This window comes from Alternaria incomplexa (genome assembly GCF_024043165.1).
Source record: "Alternaria incomplexa strain BMP 0042 chromosome Unknown scaffold_1, whole genome shotgun sequence".
Taxonomy (NCBI): Eukaryota; Fungi; Ascomycota; class Dothideomycetes; order Pleosporales; family Pleosporaceae; genus Alternaria; species Alternaria incomplexa.
Window position 1 is genome coordinate 1,335,121 of NW_026249850.1, and position 17,542 is coordinate 1,352,662.

The following is a 17,542-nucleotide window of genomic DNA, read 5'->3' on the forward strand; positions in this document are numbered from 1 at the left end:
TCAGATCGCTTTTTGCCCTACGAAGTGTGCGTTGAAACGGCGCGTTTGTGTGTGTGCGGCGGTATTGGCCGCGGCAAAGTTTCCCGAGTGGAGAGGTCGTGATAGCATGAATCGGGCGGACGGCCTGATTGGGAATGGGGATGATGAACACCAATGCGTTCGAAGAAAGTCAGGATGATTTACTCTGTAGTAGGAATGGGGGAAGTTTGTGGAAGAAAACTTGTAACGTATTGAGAAAGTGACAATGTTGAAGCCCGTATGCCAGATAATCCTAAGATAAAGAGGGCGTCTCAACTTGCCCTCACAAACGCCGGAGTGCCCTCTAAACGCCAATCATGCAGCTCATGGGCCTGTAACATGCCCGAGCAGAGATACTGTACACCAAACTGCCGGAACTCCACCTTCTTCCAAGGAGGCTCTTATACCTCTAGTCCACCAACCATGTAGAATAGCAGATAGGCCTCTGCAGCAAGGACCTCTGCCTCGCTGACCAGCACTACCTTGCTATCGTCGAACATGAACCAGTCGTTGCCCTCCCTGCTGTAACTGACGTAGTGTCCAGAGTCGATTTTGCCCTTGTGCACGATGACACTGCTTAATTCGTATACGAGGGCGTTTGCCGGGCTGTTGACGTTGTGGTTCGAGAGCGGTGCGCCGGAGGTCTTCACGGCGCGCATGGCGGCTTTGTGGGCGGTCGTGTAGGGATATATGTCTAGTTTGACTGGGAAGCGAACGGGGGTTTCGATCTTGGAGGACGTGGATTTTGTGTGCTCGAAGCGCTGAGTAATTGTCAGTATAGGGACGCTGCGGACGGCTCTTGGTACTTACCTTGAGGTGAATGGAGAGAACCGGTGGTAACCTCTTGATGCTCAGCTGCTTGGTCGCATTCTGCGGACTGTCGCAATTTCGACATGTGTACTCTGCTGAGCCCAGCTTCTCCTTCACCGTGAAGCGTTCGAGACAGTCCCTCAAATCCAGAGGTGTCTCTTCACCCTTTTCCTCCTTGATCTTCCGCTTCTTGCCTTGTATCCGTACGTCCAAACTAAGGTCCATATACGGGTCTTGCGCCGTGGTCACATTGCGGCAATTGTCGCATGTCACCGTACTTGAGAGCTTCCCGCAGAAGGCCTGATGTACCACGCACTTGCAATCTTCCGAGTCGTCTGTCGATCCGCCGTTCGCCTGGTGCAGCGTGTTGAGTATGAACTGCATGTACTCGTGCGCATCCTGCTGCTGGTATCCTGCGAGAGCTTCCCCCGCCAGCCAGCTGCCCATGAGCATGCTGACGGCGCCAAAGCCCTCTGTCTTCTCAGCTGAGTGGAATTCGACAAACATCTCGTCCAGCGCACAGCTCACACATGAGTCCCTCTCGCACTCTGTCTGCTTATGACCTTCGGAAAGATAGAAGTTTCGTATGAACGGGTTGTGGACGAGGGTTTGTAGGATGACGCTCATGAAGCATGTCTGGCCCATATTATAGAGCCCACGCAGGCCTATCGCGCGGCAGGGGAGGAAGGTCGAGTTGCTGATTACGAGCTTGTGGTCTTCGGTCGTGGTGTTGTCTTCGTACTTTCGCTTCTTGCCTGTATTGTAGTCAGCCAATCTGATTCCCTTCAAGCATGAGCATGCCGCCACACACCCTTCTGTACTCTCAGCACGTCCAACGTCTCGTCGTAGATGAAGTCCTGGCAATTGCCACAGTATATGTTGCCGTCTCGTGACTCCACAGCTGCTTCCTGTTAGCCTTCGCAAGTATACGGCATCGTCGGAACCCACAGAAACAGTGCGACTTGGTCTCGAAGTGCAAATCGCGATCCACCTCGGTCATGATGCTCGGACACTGCAGGCACAGGTACAGCGGCCTCAGCGACACTACATTGCGCGCATCCGCAGGCGCAGTGTACGTCTGGGCTATTATACTCGGTTTCTCGTGAATATTCTGGAGGATGGCTCGGTAGTGCTGGAGCGTCTGCTTGCGCGCCTTCTCAAACATCTCGCCCATGTGCTCTGCCATGTGTTAGCAGCCTCCTCCGACATTCTGGATGGCTGAGCGCTTACCGCATCCATACGCGATATGCGCCATCTGGCTGCTCGGTACAATGTTGCCCTTTGCATTCTTAACAATCTTGGGCGACGCCAGCGCCGACGCCTTGGGGGCCACTGCTATCGTGTCCATGGTGCCGGAGGTTTCGAGCCTTGGTATAATAGACGTGCTTGCGCTCTACATACTGCAGGATTAAAAGATTATCGGAAGCGCTCGCCAGCAGCACGGGCGCAGCACTCTGGTGGCAGCGGCGCTCACGATGCGCGGCTTGGGGAGTTATTTCTGGGGTTGAAGCGGACCTGCATGAAACCAATCAGCAGTGCGCCGCTAGCGGATCTCCCGCCCACGCATCGTGCCGAGTCCGATACGAAGACATCACCATCTTCACACTGCAACTTTGATGTAATTCCCACAGCGCACACGTCTTGTATTTAATTTATGTATCCTTCGATTGATTTCAAGCTTCTCCTCTTTGTCAAATCTTTCCACTTCACTCCACACCACTCTCCGTGTGTTCCCGAATCTTGACCACCATGGCTTTTTCCAAGGGACTTAACCTTCTCGGTCTACAATCCTAACACTAAGAAGTCAGTGTATGCCTCACGCATGCCTCGCACATAGAGAACTTACCCTTATCTCTTCGTTTCACCTTCACTCTTCTTTTGCGCTTCTCTCTCCATCTGCAACCTGTTCTACTCCGTGATGAATCTCTTTCCGGTAGCGTTGCACGCTTTTGTTCGATGACCAAATATTTGATGGCGGATGTTGTTTTGTTTGAGATAGTCGACGTACGTGGCAACGCCTGCGGACCCGACGAGGAGAGCCAGTTTGGAATGCGACAACTCAATGAGCTGACGGACCACGAGTTTCCAATACATGCCTAGATTGGTCGGGACCTGGTCGACGATATTCCCTAGACCGAGCGCAAGGTTTCGGTTCACTCGCCTGGGGAATACGTCCAAGTGGAGGGCGCCGTGGTCCCTGATCGAGGATACGTGATGTCCAAGCTTGGTGTAGATCATGAACATCGACTCGTTCGAAATGTCTAGGGTGGTACCATACGATCGATGTACGGTGCTGTCCTCCTTGGCAGTAGGGTATGAACTAACAATGAGAAGAGTATCGAGGAGGCTTCCAGTCGGTTTAACTGCGAGAGCGTAATTAGCTTGGAGGCTATCCAACTTCACGTTGAAAACTTACCCAGATTGCCCTCACTCATGTCAATCCAATTGTCCATTGTCTCAGGGAGCTCAATAGCATGTTCGCCTTCCACTGCCTGGCCCCATGCATAGTCCATGTCGGGATACGTAAGTGGCCAGGTCGACGGGTCTCGCTCTCGGCGGGGTATAAGGAAAGGCGGGGATTTGCAGGCGTGATCATAGACTGTAGCAAGAAACTCTTGAATCCCTGGCAAAGTTAGTACACATGCACCTTACGTGCTGTACGTAGAGTAGAGCTTACCCTCTTCTTGAAGGTCTGGCAGCAATCGTTCTACTAGAATGCGGATGTCGTCAGCGGTTAGCTCACCGAACAAGTCGTGATCGGTTAGCGAGCATCGGTCGACAATATCAGGTACTGTGCATTCGTCAATGATGCTAGTGGTGGGATTCGCGTCGTCTAGTATCTGCTCTGTCGCTCTGGTGTTGTCGGTGAATACTGTAAACTCATGGGGTGGTTTTGCTTTCGTTGAGCCTGTTAACGTTGTTGATGGTCGAGTCCGCACTGTCCGGTGTTCTGGTGGCGGTTCAGGTAGTTGTGACGGTGATGCTGACAGTGCTGTCAAAGGCGCGTTGCGTGCTCTTGAAGCTGTTGCCGACAGTGCTGTCTTCTTAGGTCTCTTTGCAGGTGGAGAGTTCTCTTTGCTGGATGAGCGCGGTGGCGGCATGGCGGGTGGGAAGTTCTTGTTATAGGAGCGCGTTGGCGGCAAGGCGGTTAAGGTCTTGAGGATGCAATGCGTTCACTGGTGGACGTGAATGACAGATGGAAAACGCCTGAAGCAAGAGAGGTTTGAATATAAGAAACCTCGAGTACTGTGTGCTCGCTGTTCAAAAGCGAGTGACATGAGGCAGTCGCGAGAGGGCCCACACCCAGCGCATTATCGATGGCTAACCATCTTCCCCGCGTCTTCTCGGTGGGTGTCATGAGGCAGTCACGAAAGGACCTCTATCTAGCGCATTAGAGCCAACCATCCTTACCGCGTTTTCTTAGTAAATGGCATGAGGCAGTTGCGACAGAACTCTTAGCCAGCGCATGAGAGGTTAGCCATCTTCCCTGGCATCTTCTTGTTAATTGGCACAAGGCAGTCGCAACAGAACCTTTATCCAGCGCATTAGAGGTTAGCTATCTTCCCCAGAATCCTCTTATTTGGTGGCATGAGGCGGGGACTACAGAATTTCAAATCTGAAATTTATCCGATCGTCTAGATGATCACGCACTAGCCCTACTTGTTGTGAACATCCTTGGATCTAATCTAGTTGGAAAGTAGCTACACATATCCCGCTCTACCTAAACAATTTGAATAATTCATTGTACTTCATCAATACCAGCATACGACACTGTGCCAGAGTGGTTTAATGGTGTAATTCGAAAGAGCTTGTCTCCATCAGATCCTGGTATCAGATTCCGGTCGAGTCGTCGAGCCATAATGTCTATGTGCATTACAGCGTGTGATCGTAGGTCCGCCACGTGGTACCCAAATTTAGCGTATAGCATCCACATACAGACGTTGCTTATGTCGTCCACAGTACCATAGTGGTTATGGAAACTACCTTCCTCCGATGCTGTTGGGCAGCTGGAGATTAGCAGTAGGGTGTCGGTGAACGAGCCGATTGGCTTTACGAGACCGTGTTCCGACATATTGAGCCACTTTGGTAATAGACTTGGGTCGCCGAGATCTAGAGCGCGCTCGCCGTCGACTGAGTGCTTCCAAAGTAAATCAAAGTCAGGGTTGACTAACGACCAGGTAGTGGGGTGTCAAGATCGCACTGCTATGCTCAATGGAGGGGATTTGTCAAGGTGCTCTGCTACTGTCTTGTAAAACCGTTGGATTTTCTTGGAAGACAGCGCAGGTAGAACCTTTTCCACCATGGATGTAACCTCGGCGGCGGTAACATCTACATTAAAGAGGTCTTTGTCGCGTAGCGGTATCTCGAGGGAATACTGTGTCTCCTTCATGTCATCATCGTCCGCATGGTGGATGTCGGCATCGTCGTCGGACTGGTTGGCCTCGTCTTCGAACTGGTTGGCCTCGTCAGACTGGTCGGCCTCGTCCTCAGATTGGCTGGCCTCGTCCTCGTTGTCGTCTGAACTCAGAAACATGTCCTCTTCGTCGCCCTCGGGATCGCTGTAGTTCTCTGACTCAAAAACACTGCCTGTATCATCGTCTGTTGCTCCTGCTATGTAGGACTCGTGCAGGCTGTGTGCATCATCTTCATCTGCGTGTCGACTGGTTGACCCTGCATCTAGTCGCTTTTTGGCACTTCTCGTAAGCCTGATGTCCTGTGCGGGGGGCCGCGCCGCATCCGTGTCGTCGTCGTCTTCTCGTCGCCGTTTCCGCTGAGTATGGATGGGCTTGGGTGGTTGGGCGGGGGCGACTTCTTTGCTCTTTGGTGTAGTCTTAGTAAGACGGGGCGGGGCGGTGCGCGAGATGTAGCCGTCCATACTCTTTTGCTTGTATGGGTCATGTTGGATCTTTCTTTTGGCCATAGTAGACACTCCTAAGGGGGATGTGGCGGCGCGTGGACCTTTGGCAGCCTGAGGGTTGATAGTATGTACCCACACCGAGGCGATGCTGCAAGTGAGGGGGTACTACAGGGTAATGTAGCGGCGCGAGGGCGTTCGACAGAGGCAAGGAGGGACGAATAGTGTTGACGAGAGGTGGCTTCGCCGCCTAGCAAGCATAGCAGGAGCGAGCTTGGCGTAGCTAGGCGGCGGGTGTAAGACGTCTTTCTGGGGAAGAGCGAGCGCGCTAGAGGCAAGCGCGCTGGAGTTGGTTGTAGCCATTGCAGTGCGCGAAGCAGGAGCGACATGCTAGTTGGTAAGAGTAGTAGAAGAAAGGCCAACATCGCGAGATAGTTAAGATAATAGATTGCGATGTCAAAAAGTGAGCGCGCTAGGGGTATGCGCGCTGGAGGGAAGTGTAACAGATGCAGTGCGCGAAGCAGAAGCGAAGCACTAGTTACCAAGAGTAGTAAGAGAGAGGCCGATATAGAGAGATAGTAGAAACAATCGATTGCCATGATGAAATCTCAACAACATTCTTCATTTATTCATTCTTCTTCTTCCTCCTTTTCACTAACAGAATCCCATTACTTCCTCGTACTCCAAACCCCGTCCTTGCGAGCGGCTTGGTGCTGTGACTTGACTAGACCCTGGCTTGGTCGTCTTGGTGGCTCCCATACCCCAGCGCTCAAGTTCTTCTTGACTTTCCGTCCACTCATCCTCACTTGCCCGTGGGGTAAAGATGATGGGTTTCGGGTGCTTCTTTAGCAGCGTGGGTGTGCCAAGATCGGTGTGGGAATAGAGTGCCTGTCGTTGCGCGCGACAGTGACCGATGGTGAGGTTGTGTCGGTCCGGTGTCAGCATGGTGGCGGCGGTTGTGCTGGGTGCAGCCATTGGATGGTAGTATGTTGATGGCTAGATTGGTCGATGGCTAATATCGATGAAGCTTGTAGTGCGACGTCGAATTGTAGGCTGAAGTTGTGGTTTGGACGTTGATGTTGAGTGAATGTGAATGTGAGCGTATCCTCGTAGGAAAGCTTCGACTTTATACCACACTGCAAATGATCAGCGCAAAGTGTTGATCAGGGTATCATGCTGCGGCCAGGGGAGATGAGAAGCTTCGATATGGTTCTCTGTACTGTGCTACGTGTCTAGCGTTATCCTGCTGTATTGTCGAAGCTTAACGTGATGATGGTGGTGAGACCAAGAAGTGGCGCCACCTGTTTGGGCAACCTCCGAGTAGAAGCCGATGGAAATGCTTGGCCGCAACGAATGAAGTGCAATCATAGTTGCGAATACATTAGCTATGTAATGACCGATATGTAGTAATAGAGCGTAATCTTTACGACAAGCACGAGTGGGGTATCCGAGATCTAAACAGAACTGAAAAGAGAGTAGAAATGATGGAAACGAAGAGTGATGAGGGACACTACACCCTATGCGTCCGATACTGCCGGCGACGGCGGGGGTATTGGGCCCAGGTACTGCCTTTTAGCATGTGGTAGTTCGTTTGCATCCTCGCATGCACGCTTCACCGACCCGTTCGCATCGCCTCCGTTCTGTGCCTGCTTTCTCTCCTTGTTCTTAGCAACTAGCAGCTTCCACTTCGCTTTGACGCGCAGTACGGATGTAACGCGCTCGAAGTGCGATAGTGGCGGTGCAGGCTTCATGTCTATGCAGTCGATTCTCCTCAGGCCAATTGATTCCTTGTTGTTCAATGCCTTTGTAAGAAGCTTAGCCATGTAATCGATTTGTGCTTGATTCAGCGAGGTGTGGCGCAGACCGAATCGTAAGGTCAAGTAGCTCTGTGCTCGTGGACGGTATTCGTGTAGGGCATCGGCTTTGGAGGGAGTAAGGGGCGTCAAAAAGATGTGCTCTTGATTTGGCTGAGGGTTCCGGCTACGACCCCAGAGGTGTGAGGGCGTATCTATGCGCCTCTTGTCTTCGTTGATGCGCTGTGTCAGGCTGAAAGTAGATATTGGACGTTTGGGATCGTTGTCGAGGAAGTATTTGGCAGCGTCGATGAAAGCACGAGTGTATGAATTGGGGCCAGGAGCGGCAGTCGTTTCGTCGAAATAACAGGCGCTCAGCAGCTCGAACTTCTTCTCTTGTTGCCGGCTGGATTTGACAAGATTGCTAGAGTAGCAAGTGTCCAATATGGTCAGTACGTCGGCCTCGACGATTGGCTGACGGAGCTGCTCCTCTGCCATGTTCCAACTCGCATGGGCTGTATTAATCAAGCCTTTTGATTCCTCGGGGTTTGGAGTTCCTGTGAGCTCCAGTGTTTTGGTGGATTCTTGGTAAACGCCGTGCCCAGTATAGTAGACAATGAGCAGACTTTGCGCTCCGTCATGCTCGCAGATGAATTGGCTGATATGTTTGTTGAGCTGATGCTGTGGCTTCTCCCGTACGTTCAATTCGACCGTCTTGGTTTGATAGTAAAAGCGATCGCGAAAGAGGGTTTCGAGTTCTTTGGCCTTGAAATTTGTTAGTTATAATCTGCACGCAACGCGTTTCTCCCTGACATACCTCGCCACCAGTCATGAGCTCGTCTAGACCGTCTTCCCACTTGATCAACAGCACTGCAACTTTGGTGTAGCCGTCTGCCAGATCCATGTTTTCTGCGATGGCCTCTGCCCACCAATTCTTTTGCGTCTCCGCGCTCGGTTCGCCATTGTCCTTGTTAGGCGTGCTCTCCACAAGAGTCTCCTGAGCTTGGGAAGACTGTCCGGTGCGCTGAAGCTCGTCTTCAATCGAGCGTATGCGAATGTCGGCATTGATGACTTTGTCTTGGACGGAGTTTGCGTTGCGAGGAGGGGCTATCTCGGTCGTCGTTGCTGCGTTCGCGACGCGCATCGTGGAGTCTGGTAGGGGAGCCATCGGGTGGAAAAGCCTCCAAGGTGCGAGGCTGAGAGAGTTCGCAGGTGCCCGCCATTTTGAAGGGTGGAGTTCGTAGCCTTGGAGTAACCTTCAGCCCCCATATTGGGTGCATGCACCACGGCTTGAAGAGTGCGGAGATAGCAGATGCAGCTGGCCTTGGCCAATTAGCGCACCGCGCAATCACACCACCACCATTGGGGGCCAAAGGCAGTGCCTCCACCATGCATCCCCAACGCTCGTCTTACTAAGAACTGGGCGTTCCGTCCCGTGCCATAGCCTCTTTCGGTAAATGGCCGTTCACGATGACGGCTTGCTCAGCGGTAGGACACCTGTGGAGGGGGCCATGGCGCATGGGTGCCCCATCGCTGCATGCACCTAAGCAAACATTCCAAGCTGCGGCTGTGCAAACCCAAAGGGTCCCGACTATCATCAATACCGGTCACGAACCTGTGTTGCCTGGGGCTGCAGCAGGTACATGGTCACGGAGGCCAGCAATAGCCCTCTCTATAACAGAAGACAGCCTGCTCCTTCCCAAGGGCATCACCTACAAGGCTATTTTGCCTCGCTTTACAGACTTCCAGTAATCATGGCAACCGATATGCTCGAACATCAGCCTGTACTGGCTGTGGAGGTGAGTCGCGCCCCGTCATTGCAGCAACGCAGAGCTGATACGCAGGCATAGGATCAAAATTTGGACTCTACACCTGGTAGCACGACCCCTATGACCAAGTCTGGGGTTGGCCAAATCACAACCGCGGATCTAGTATGTCCGTTCTTTTCTCAGCGCAACACACTTTTCTAACAAAAACTCAGGCGGATGCGCGCTTCAGCAAGGGCGACAGAGTGCGCAAGAAGGCATCAGCGCCCGGTGGTGCTCAATCCAAGTCCGCCTACAAGATCTACGCGCGCAGGAGCAGCCCTCATGGCTGGATCGAGTATCAGCTTGAAGACTACTACACGCAAAAGGTGGATGGCAGCTGGACACGCGAAAGGGACCTCAAGGCCGGCGCCTGAACAGTGCTACATTGCCTGAGGCTGAGCTCACCGGAAAGTGACCAGGCAGCTGAATTTGTGACGCGCGCAGCCAATTGTGAGTGAGGCGTTGGGGCTGAGTCTTCCACATGCGACCATCATCTTTCTGCTTCCCGTTGCTCAATACTACTTACACCCTTCTGTTGCCACAATCTATTAGCCACAACTCACTCTTAATGTTCGCTTGAGTGATATTTGATTGTGCAAAATACCTTGCTCGTCTTCTCTTCGTCCGCTCGTTTGTCGCTGTCACGCAAGCCTCGCTTGTCTCTTCTCGCCATGACCCCTCTTCGCACCATGACCGGGGATACATTTACCGATGAGAAGACACCTCAATCGCCAGTATCTCCAACGGGTACCGACACAACCCTAAGAGGTGACGCCTACATCGAAGTAGCGGACGAGAATAGCGACTGCCACCCTACTGTGTTGGCCCCAATGCCAACGACCTCAAATGATGTCGACGTTGACATTGAAAGTGCACAGCCTTGTAGGTCACTCCATACCACTATTTTGGCCCCCAGCGCCAAACATCGTCGATGTTCGGCATCAGCTGAAGCGCAATGGCTCAAACCGGTCAGCCAGCTCGTATGCATGACGTGATTACAATCTAGGGCCATGATTGGTATCCATATGAGCAACACTGACATTGCTTCAGCGAATGACAACAAGCGGCCTGGATTGATGCATCGCATGACAGGTTCATTCCGTTCCGAGCCAGAACCTCTCTTCGTGACTGAGACCAACACTCGGACACGTGAGTATATTCAGGATCCTTCATATCGCTTGTCACTGATCAATCGTAGTGGAAGATACACCTAATGGCTTCCCAAGGCTCGCAGCATTCCAAGCTAGCGACACAAATTTTGCATTATATCGTAGTTTCAGCTACCTGCACTCACGTGTGCTGCTTGATTTGCAGGATGAGATCACCTGTTTAGAAAGAGAACTCGATGAGATCGACTGCGAAGATGCGTTTGAGAATCCGACTCGTCTGAAATCAAGAGACTACGACATCCAGCAGCCTATCGGTGAAGGAGCTGATCGCAGCCGTCGAGTCATACTTCGCGAGATCAAGGCTAAACTGATCGAATACGGTATGTATACCTTAGCGATAACCGCAAGCATCCTAGCGGAGAGCACATGGCTAATTGAGGCATAGATGAGGTGCTCATAAAGGCAAGAGAACTCCAGTCTTTCCAAAAGCCATCAGATCGCAACTATCGCAGTGTGCGACGCTATTGCTTCAAGAAGAAGCCGCTAATGGATGACGTACTGGACTCCATCCGAACAAAGGAAGACATAGTCACCATTCACAACGGTCGTGAGTGGGCGAGCTTCGATGGTGGCGTAGAGACGATGATAGGGCAAACAGACCGCTTTCTTAAGAAGGTCTTCAACACAGAGAAACCCCCACTACAGGTACGTCAACTCTATCTTCCAAAATGAAGAGCCAAACCACTTACACAGTCGGCAGAAATACTTCCGAACCCCAGAAGCGCAAAAGAAGACCAGTGATTCCGACATCTCCTACTACAGCAGCTCTCGCGTCGACAAACTGGTCAACATCCTCATCACCTTCATCATATTCTGTCTCCTCGTGGTACCAGTCATCACCATGTACCAGTTGACGAACACTGCCGCCCATATTGAGACCGACCCATCAGGCAAGACTTCCGCCCAGAGTCAAGTGGACATTAACAAGCGAGATACATTCAACGCAGTTGGTGTGCTCATAGTATTCACATTACTGTTCAGTGCTGCAATGAGTCTGCTAACCAAGGCGGCGAGGCATGAACTTTTCGCGGCGTCTGCAGCCTACTGTGCGATCTTGGTTGTGTTCATTGGGAATTTCACTGGGCCTGGCAATTGACATTTCCTTATCGACGGTACTTATGAAATTACGATGATCTACAATAACTCCATTTGCTGTTACATATCCATGTCAGTCCTTAGCTACAACAAGGCTGCAGGCGACGGCGACTGTGGCCCAGTGAGGCGGTTCGTGGAAACTCTCGGACTTTTTTAATCCGCCACGACCTTCGTATCTTCGTATATTTCTACTTGCCGGCAATTCGGGGATTGGACTCTCCCGAGACCCCGCTGACCGGTATGCGAGGCTTGGCGTATAGTCAGCCTTAATGCGAAGCTACCCACATAAAGCCAGTAGGCTACTTAATCCAAGCCCTTTACTACACCAAGGCACATATGATTGGCACCCCTACTGCTAGCAGGCACACACATCTGAACGCCATTAAGTGCCAACGTAAGGACTACAAGCGATGGGCAATCGACTATCCGATACCTCTCACGTGAGATACCGCCCGGGCGTAGCCAAGTATCGCTTGTGGCACATGCATTTGGTTTCGCGTCACTTACACGCAAGGCATATATTTGAGGTATCTACCCGCACCATAGATGATACGACATCGGTTTATCTCCCTTCCCATCTTCTGTGAGGCACCCAGTAATAGCTTTCGCTTTCTTAAACATGTCCTTCCTATCGAACTACTTCACTGGGCAGCGAGTCGCTCCTCCTCGCATACCTACAGATACCATCATACCCCTCCACAGCCGCGACGACACGCACCAAAACAGAAACGTTTCAGTCGAATTCACCATGTGTTTTGACGATGTTCTTGATGAGCGGAAGCTTATCGAAGCATTATGGAGGTTGCTGGAGAAACCGGGTTGGAGGAAGTTGGGAGCGAGACTGCGCCTCAACACCAGCAACGATAAACTTGAATACCACATACCAGCACAGTACACCAAAAAACGACCGCCAGTCAACTTCACCCATGGGATTTATGACAGCAAATTGAAGGACCATCCTCTTGGTTGCCAGATTCCTACTGCAAACGAGCGTAACGACAGTGTCCAGGTCTTCGGCGTTCTAGAGTCGCAACGTGGGGTTATAAGTGCGAAGGGCAATACTTCAGTCCTTGATGACTGGCTTTTTTCAGACGATGCGCAGTTAGGCTTACATGTAGCGAGCTTCAAGGATGCGACACTCGTCACCCTGACTTGGCTACATACGCTTCTTGATGCGATGGGGCGACAGACTCTACTGAGAGCGTGGACGGCAGTGTTAGAAGGAAGAGACGAAGATGTACCGGAGTTCTGGGGTTACGATTTCGACCCGTTGACGCGGCTTGGAGCTTCTCTCGATGAGGACAACCAGGATGCAGAGGGTTTGAGTGCCGGCACTACGCAAGTGCAAGAGAAAGCGCAATCTCAGATCTGGATGGTGATGTCAAACTTGAAGACCTGGCTTCCAAGCTTGCTAGACCCCAGAGCGACGCTCGCATACCTTTATTCTCTGTTCTTTAGACCGACGACAACGCAGAACGGCCGTATGCTCTACATGCCCGCGGCTTACATGGCTCGCTTGCGAACTGAAGCAATGCGCGATCTTGAATCTCTCGACGCCTCACGAATAACCTACAATACCTCAACGTCTTCCGCACCAAAGCCCTTCCTCTCAGACGGCGACATATTCTCAGCATGGTTAATCCGCCATCTCGTTTCCTCTGACACCTCTCTGCTCAACTCACCCCCTGCTCGACCCGTCATAATCCTCAATGTCTTGGGCATGCGAGACGTATTATCTACCTCGTCATCCAAATACGAGGTCTTGATTCCAAAAGGAAAAGCATATGTTGCAAACTGCACAGGTGGAATCGTTTCGGCGTTCAGTGTACAGCAGTTTGTCGGTATGCCGTTGGGTCACGTTGCGGCTCGTATTCGCAAAGATCTTGTTGAGCAGGCGAATAGAGAGGCGGTGGAAGCTTCGCAGCGTGCCAGCCGCAACGGACAGCAAAACCTTACGCCTCCGTCGGATCCGCAGATGGGGCCGGCAGCCTACGTGTTCTCAAACTGGGCAAAGGCAACGTTGTTTGATACAGATTTCAGCGCTGCTGTCGTTTCTGATGATGGTGATGAGGGTGGGTTGACTAGTAGGCCGACCAGAGGAAAGCCTATGTATATCAGTGTTAACGGTCACGATAGACGGGTGGACGGCTGGGGTAAAAGCTCAGGGGGCATTGGTATGTGTGTTGGTAAGGATGCTAGGGGTGGGTATTGGCTTGGAGCAATCACCCCAGCCAAAGAGTACGCGGAGGAGTTTGAGAAGACTGTGTTGAGCGATTTCTAGGCCGGTGGGCGGGTCACCGAGATGGACAGCGTCACCAGCCTTGTTACTTCCGAATTGGCATCACAATCTGATAGACATCTTCGAGTAGAATATACGGTAGGTGTTGCATTAGTTGAACGAATTATTTCGCTCAATGACTACAGAAACTCCGGCCCAGTGGCGCCATTCGCTAGAGTGAAAACTCATGAGGATATAATACATCAAGCGCTGGGCTGATGCACTATGGGTATACGTGTGTGTTGTTCGTGGGGCTTGGTAGATATGTGTGGGCACACCTTCGTGCTTCACAACCCCCATGCCTTTTTTCTAACGGAACATCGAGCGGTTTGAGGATCTAGTAGCGGACGCCATCAGCGGCGGCCTCGGTGTGTGGCTGAACGGCCTTCTCGTGTTCGAGCCTGGCCTTTCGGCGGTGGTCCCTAATCTCGTGGAAGGAGGCGGTGATGGCATGGAGGAGTCTGGTAGCCAGTCAGCAGATGATTCAGGGATTCGGGCAGCGGAGAACATACGTGCTGATAATTGCCAAGATGAAGGTGCCCCACGGCAGGTTACAGCTGTCATCACGGCTCGCAGTCGCGCCAGTAACAACACCGGTATTGCCGTTAGCAATACGCTCCGGGCTGTAGCAGTGACGAGCACCAGCAAGACCTCCGTTCGGTCGCGTAAGCACAGCCACTGCGATGAATGCTCCAACAAATGCAAGGTCGAGAAGTACCCAGATCCATCGGAGTACTCGACCGCCAGGGTTCGCTGACTTCTTGATGCAAGAAAGTAGGATCGTGATCAAAGTATACAGCACGGCGGCGGCAAGAATGCCCTCGACTGCACCATAGCTGCCGTTGATGCCGCGATAGGTCTTGACGCTGTTGACAAGGCGATACACCTTATATAAGCGTTGAGAAAAGATGCCGAGTGAGACCACAGAGCTGATGAATTGTAGGAGGCGTGTGAAGCGTAAGAACCAACGGTAGAAGGAAGTGTTCTTGAGCTTGTCCGGCACGAAGCCTAAAGATGGGTGTACGCAGTCAGTATTTGTCTCACATGCAGTTCATGAGTAGTTACTGACGCGTAAGAAGACCTGTTTGCTCGCGCTTGTCGGTGACTGGGTAGTCGACCGGACCGTCAATGGGCTCCTGGGCGTGCACCATGTTGATATGCTGGGTGTCGACGTGGATGGTATTGATGGATTGGTGAGTTCTGCTGAATGCTGAAGATGAGGGCAGCACGAAGATCTACTATCTTATAGCTCTGAGGATGAGGTGACAGCGACGTGACACAATGACCAGGCCCCTCTTGCCCGTTTGACACGGTCGTCACTCACCGTCACCGTCAGCTTCGGTACCAGCCCCCCGCATCCAAGTTAAACCTGGAACCGCGGAGATTTTGCTTAGGCTTGATGCACGGCAGTGGCATGTTGCCTTTGCGCTTTCTCGGCGCGTCATGAGATTGGATGGCTTTGAACGACAAGCCACGATACAGGCGTGATTGGTGGCTGTGAACCGACGCACGTGACATCGCTAACGCGTTGCTAACCAGATACAGGCAAGTACGTCACTGAAAATCCCCATGCTTTTTCTTGAACATGATTTGGAAATCCCATGCATGCGAAACCAGTTCCCATGCGCGTCACAGCCACGTAGATCTCCAATAGCATATCCGTCGTGGCTGCCGAATCGCTCGATTCCTGAGCTGATCATTGTAGAATGACGAGCCACATTCGCGGGCGCTTGCTTTTTAGAGGCGATCGCGGTGAAGCTTGTTTCTGTGGCTTCAAGCTACAGGCAAGCTAAGGTTCCGGCAACCGATTATCTCACGAAAACCAGATTGCGAGAGCATAGGGTGAACAGAATACGCTCCTTGATCCATACGCCAATGCGTCCTGAAGCGGTTGTGCGACGAACTTCTGCATGCTCGCCCTGCCAAACTTGCTGAGCGCTACTCGCATTCGGATCCAAATGCTAACACTGAATTACTTGGTGCTGTCCTGATGGCGAGTCAAGCCTTGCGCCTGATACCGTCGAATATCTGGCATGCATCCTAGTTCCATGTTCTTGTCATGTTCGTCGTTGGTGACTTCAGATCCAACTCTTCCCAAGGCCTCCACGATCCCCTCCTCAATTTCTCTGGCTCTGAATTGACGTTCGAATGGATGCAGTGAATGCAATTTCCACGTCATATAAGGAATAAACTGAACAGGTACGCTAAAGTCTACAATGCTTCAGAAACACAATTTTGTGAAACGTCGAGGCAATGTAGGCTTACTAGCTTTTTCGAATATACTCCGTGGAGGTAGATGCCCAGCTCTTGCCTTGGATCGAGTGTTCTATACGCAATCTGCGCCGCCTCAACGCGGCTTTGTGTGCCGAGTAATAGTTGTGTGTCGGGTGAAGAGGCCGGAACCACGATGTCGAAGATAAGCTAGTTGGGTTGATCTGATAGGCTGGGCATTGCTGGTATTTGCGTTCAGGAGGGGTTGTGAGTTCCACATAGCTTCGCCTTGCGGTACAGCTTGGCCGTTGTGTCATACCACTGTATTCAATTCTCTTGACAACTTTCCATCAAGGTAAAATTGTATCTTTCCGATCTTTTCCCCTACTTTCCCCGTACCATAGAGTCGCTCATCGATGTATCTGATCAATTCGCGAAGGTAAGTTTCTGACTTTGCGAAGTCCACTGGGTACAGCTCCCTAAAGTCCAGATGTGCCAGACCTTTAATCTTACGGAAAGGTATTTCTGCAAGACCAATCTCTTTGTTGCCGTTTCCATACCTCCACGTATCAATATTGATAGTCACAGTATCAATCCGAGTAACAGGTATGTTCCGGCCATCATCTAAGTGCTTGTCCAACAGTGGGTCGACCCATGTTTCCAAACCCCAGAAGACTTGTGATCGATGTCTTTTCGAACTAGCATTGGGTAACGAACTATCATCGAGTAAGAAGAGAGCTAACGGGAACAACAGTCCTCCGGCAAGAAGCAGCCAGAAAGTGGACAAGTCAACTGGAAACCGGCCTTCGTGATCCCAGTCCGTCTGCAGATGCCGTCCATCCGTGGTACAGCACGGGGTTATGTTGATTTCTAATCTCTCGATGGTTCCTTCAAGCTCGCGCGCGGGAATAACGCGCCGTGTCGGCCAGAACCAGTGGTCATCGATAACTGCGATATCGACCTCGAAGTTCCGCGGCGCTTTTGAGAGATATTCTTTGGTCTCGCGATACATTCGTTGACTGGTTAGTAGAAGGGTTGAAACTCCTGGACCCTTCAAATAATGTAGGCTCGGTACACAGCAAAGATTGCGTACGCCAGTTGGATAGCTGGGCCGATGACGCGTGCCATTATTCGGTAAAACAGTAGGTGACGAGAGCACAAGGTCGATGATGTTGAAGACCAGTTCGCTCGGTAGATCTAGAAAGCCGACCATCGCTGCTTGCTGGTAGAGGTCGCAACAACGATGTGTGAGGGAAGGTTGGATGGTTTGTTCGCGATGCCTGCGCAGGTAGGTACCGCAACCCTGAGGCGCAGGCGCGGTTGACCCCACTTGAGCCTCGGGCCGATGGGAGCTCTCCCACACAGCCATCCACTCGCCATTGCATGAGAACAGGCCCGACTTTGTTTGAGTCACATTGTGGTGCGCTCAATGCTGTTACACATACCATCGCATTCCAGGTTCGAATGCGCGCGTTCTCGCAGCCTCACACCCAGCGCTGAAGCCA

At 51.9% G+C, this 17,542-nt stretch overlaps 8 protein-coding genes across 8 annotated transcripts; 3 read left to right on the plus strand and 5 right to left on the minus strand.

Moving 5' to 3' along the window:
* Positions 1-419: 419 nt before the first annotated feature.
* On the minus strand, positions 420-2,176 carry J4E90_000476 (uncharacterized protein; the record flags this gene model as incomplete). Its single annotated transcript, XM_051430072.1, has 5 exons — positions 420-779; positions 829-1,583; positions 1,640-1,729; positions 1,777-2,007; positions 2,059-2,176. 5 exons carry the CDS (start codon positions 2,174-2,176, stop codon positions 420-422), a joined length of 1,554 nt encoding a protein of 517 aa, XP_051295559.1.
* Positions 2,177-2,736: 560 nt separating this feature from the next.
* On the minus strand, positions 2,737-3,341 carry J4E90_000477 (uncharacterized protein; the record flags this gene model as incomplete). Its single annotated transcript, XM_051430073.1, has 2 exons — positions 2,737-3,191; positions 3,245-3,341. 2 exons carry the CDS (start codon positions 3,339-3,341, stop codon positions 2,737-2,739), a joined length of 552 nt encoding a protein of 183 aa, XP_051295560.1.
* Positions 3,342-4,484: 1,143 nt separating this feature from the next.
* J4E90_000478 (uncharacterized protein) lies at positions 4,485-6,628 on the minus strand (the record flags this gene model as incomplete). The annotated part of the gene is made up of 3 exons (XM_051430074.1): positions 4,485-4,514; positions 5,072-5,797; positions 6,356-6,628. The coding sequence occupies 3 exons, from the start codon at positions 6,626-6,628 to the stop codon at positions 4,485-4,487; spliced, it is 1,029 nt and encodes a 342-aa protein (XP_051295561.1).
* Positions 6,629-7,200: 572 nt separating this feature from the next.
* J4E90_000479 (uncharacterized protein) lies at positions 7,201-8,620 on the minus strand (the record flags this gene model as incomplete). Its single annotated transcript, XM_051430075.1, has 2 exons — positions 7,201-8,241; positions 8,294-8,620. The coding sequence occupies 2 exons, from the start codon at positions 8,618-8,620 to the stop codon at positions 7,201-7,203; spliced, it is 1,368 nt and encodes a 455-aa protein (XP_051295562.1).
* Positions 8,621-9,230: 610 nt separating this feature from the next.
* J4E90_000480 (uncharacterized protein) lies at positions 9,231-9,658 on the plus strand (the record flags this gene model as incomplete). Its single annotated transcript, XM_051430076.1, has 3 exons — positions 9,231-9,275; positions 9,327-9,407; positions 9,458-9,658. 3 exons carry the CDS (start codon positions 9,231-9,233, stop codon positions 9,656-9,658), a joined length of 327 nt encoding a protein of 108 aa, XP_051295563.1.
* A 581-nt stretch (positions 9,659-10,239) lies between these two features.
* Positions 10,240-11,673, plus strand: J4E90_000481 (uncharacterized protein; the record flags this gene model as incomplete). Its single annotated transcript, XM_051430077.1, has 6 exons — positions 10,240-10,264; positions 10,335-10,433; positions 10,483-10,773; positions 10,839-11,098; positions 11,154-11,414; positions 11,650-11,673. 6 exons carry the CDS (start codon positions 10,240-10,242, stop codon positions 11,671-11,673), a joined length of 960 nt encoding a protein of 319 aa, XP_051295564.1.
* Positions 11,674-12,167: 494 nt separating this feature from the next.
* On the plus strand, positions 12,168-13,829 carry J4E90_000482 (uncharacterized protein; the record flags this gene model as incomplete). Its single annotated transcript, XM_051430078.1, has 1 exon — positions 12,168-13,829. One exon carries the CDS (start codon positions 12,168-12,170, stop codon positions 13,827-13,829), a length of 1,662 nt encoding a protein of 553 aa, XP_051295565.1.
* A 334-nt stretch (positions 13,830-14,163) lies between these two features.
* Positions 14,164-14,977, minus strand: J4E90_000483 (uncharacterized protein; the record flags this gene model as incomplete). The annotated part of the gene is made up of 3 exons (XM_051430079.1): positions 14,164-14,287; positions 14,339-14,834; positions 14,896-14,977. 3 exons carry the CDS (start codon positions 14,975-14,977, stop codon positions 14,164-14,166), a joined length of 702 nt encoding a protein of 233 aa, XP_051295566.1.
* Positions 14,978-17,542: the final 2,565 nt, after the last annotated feature.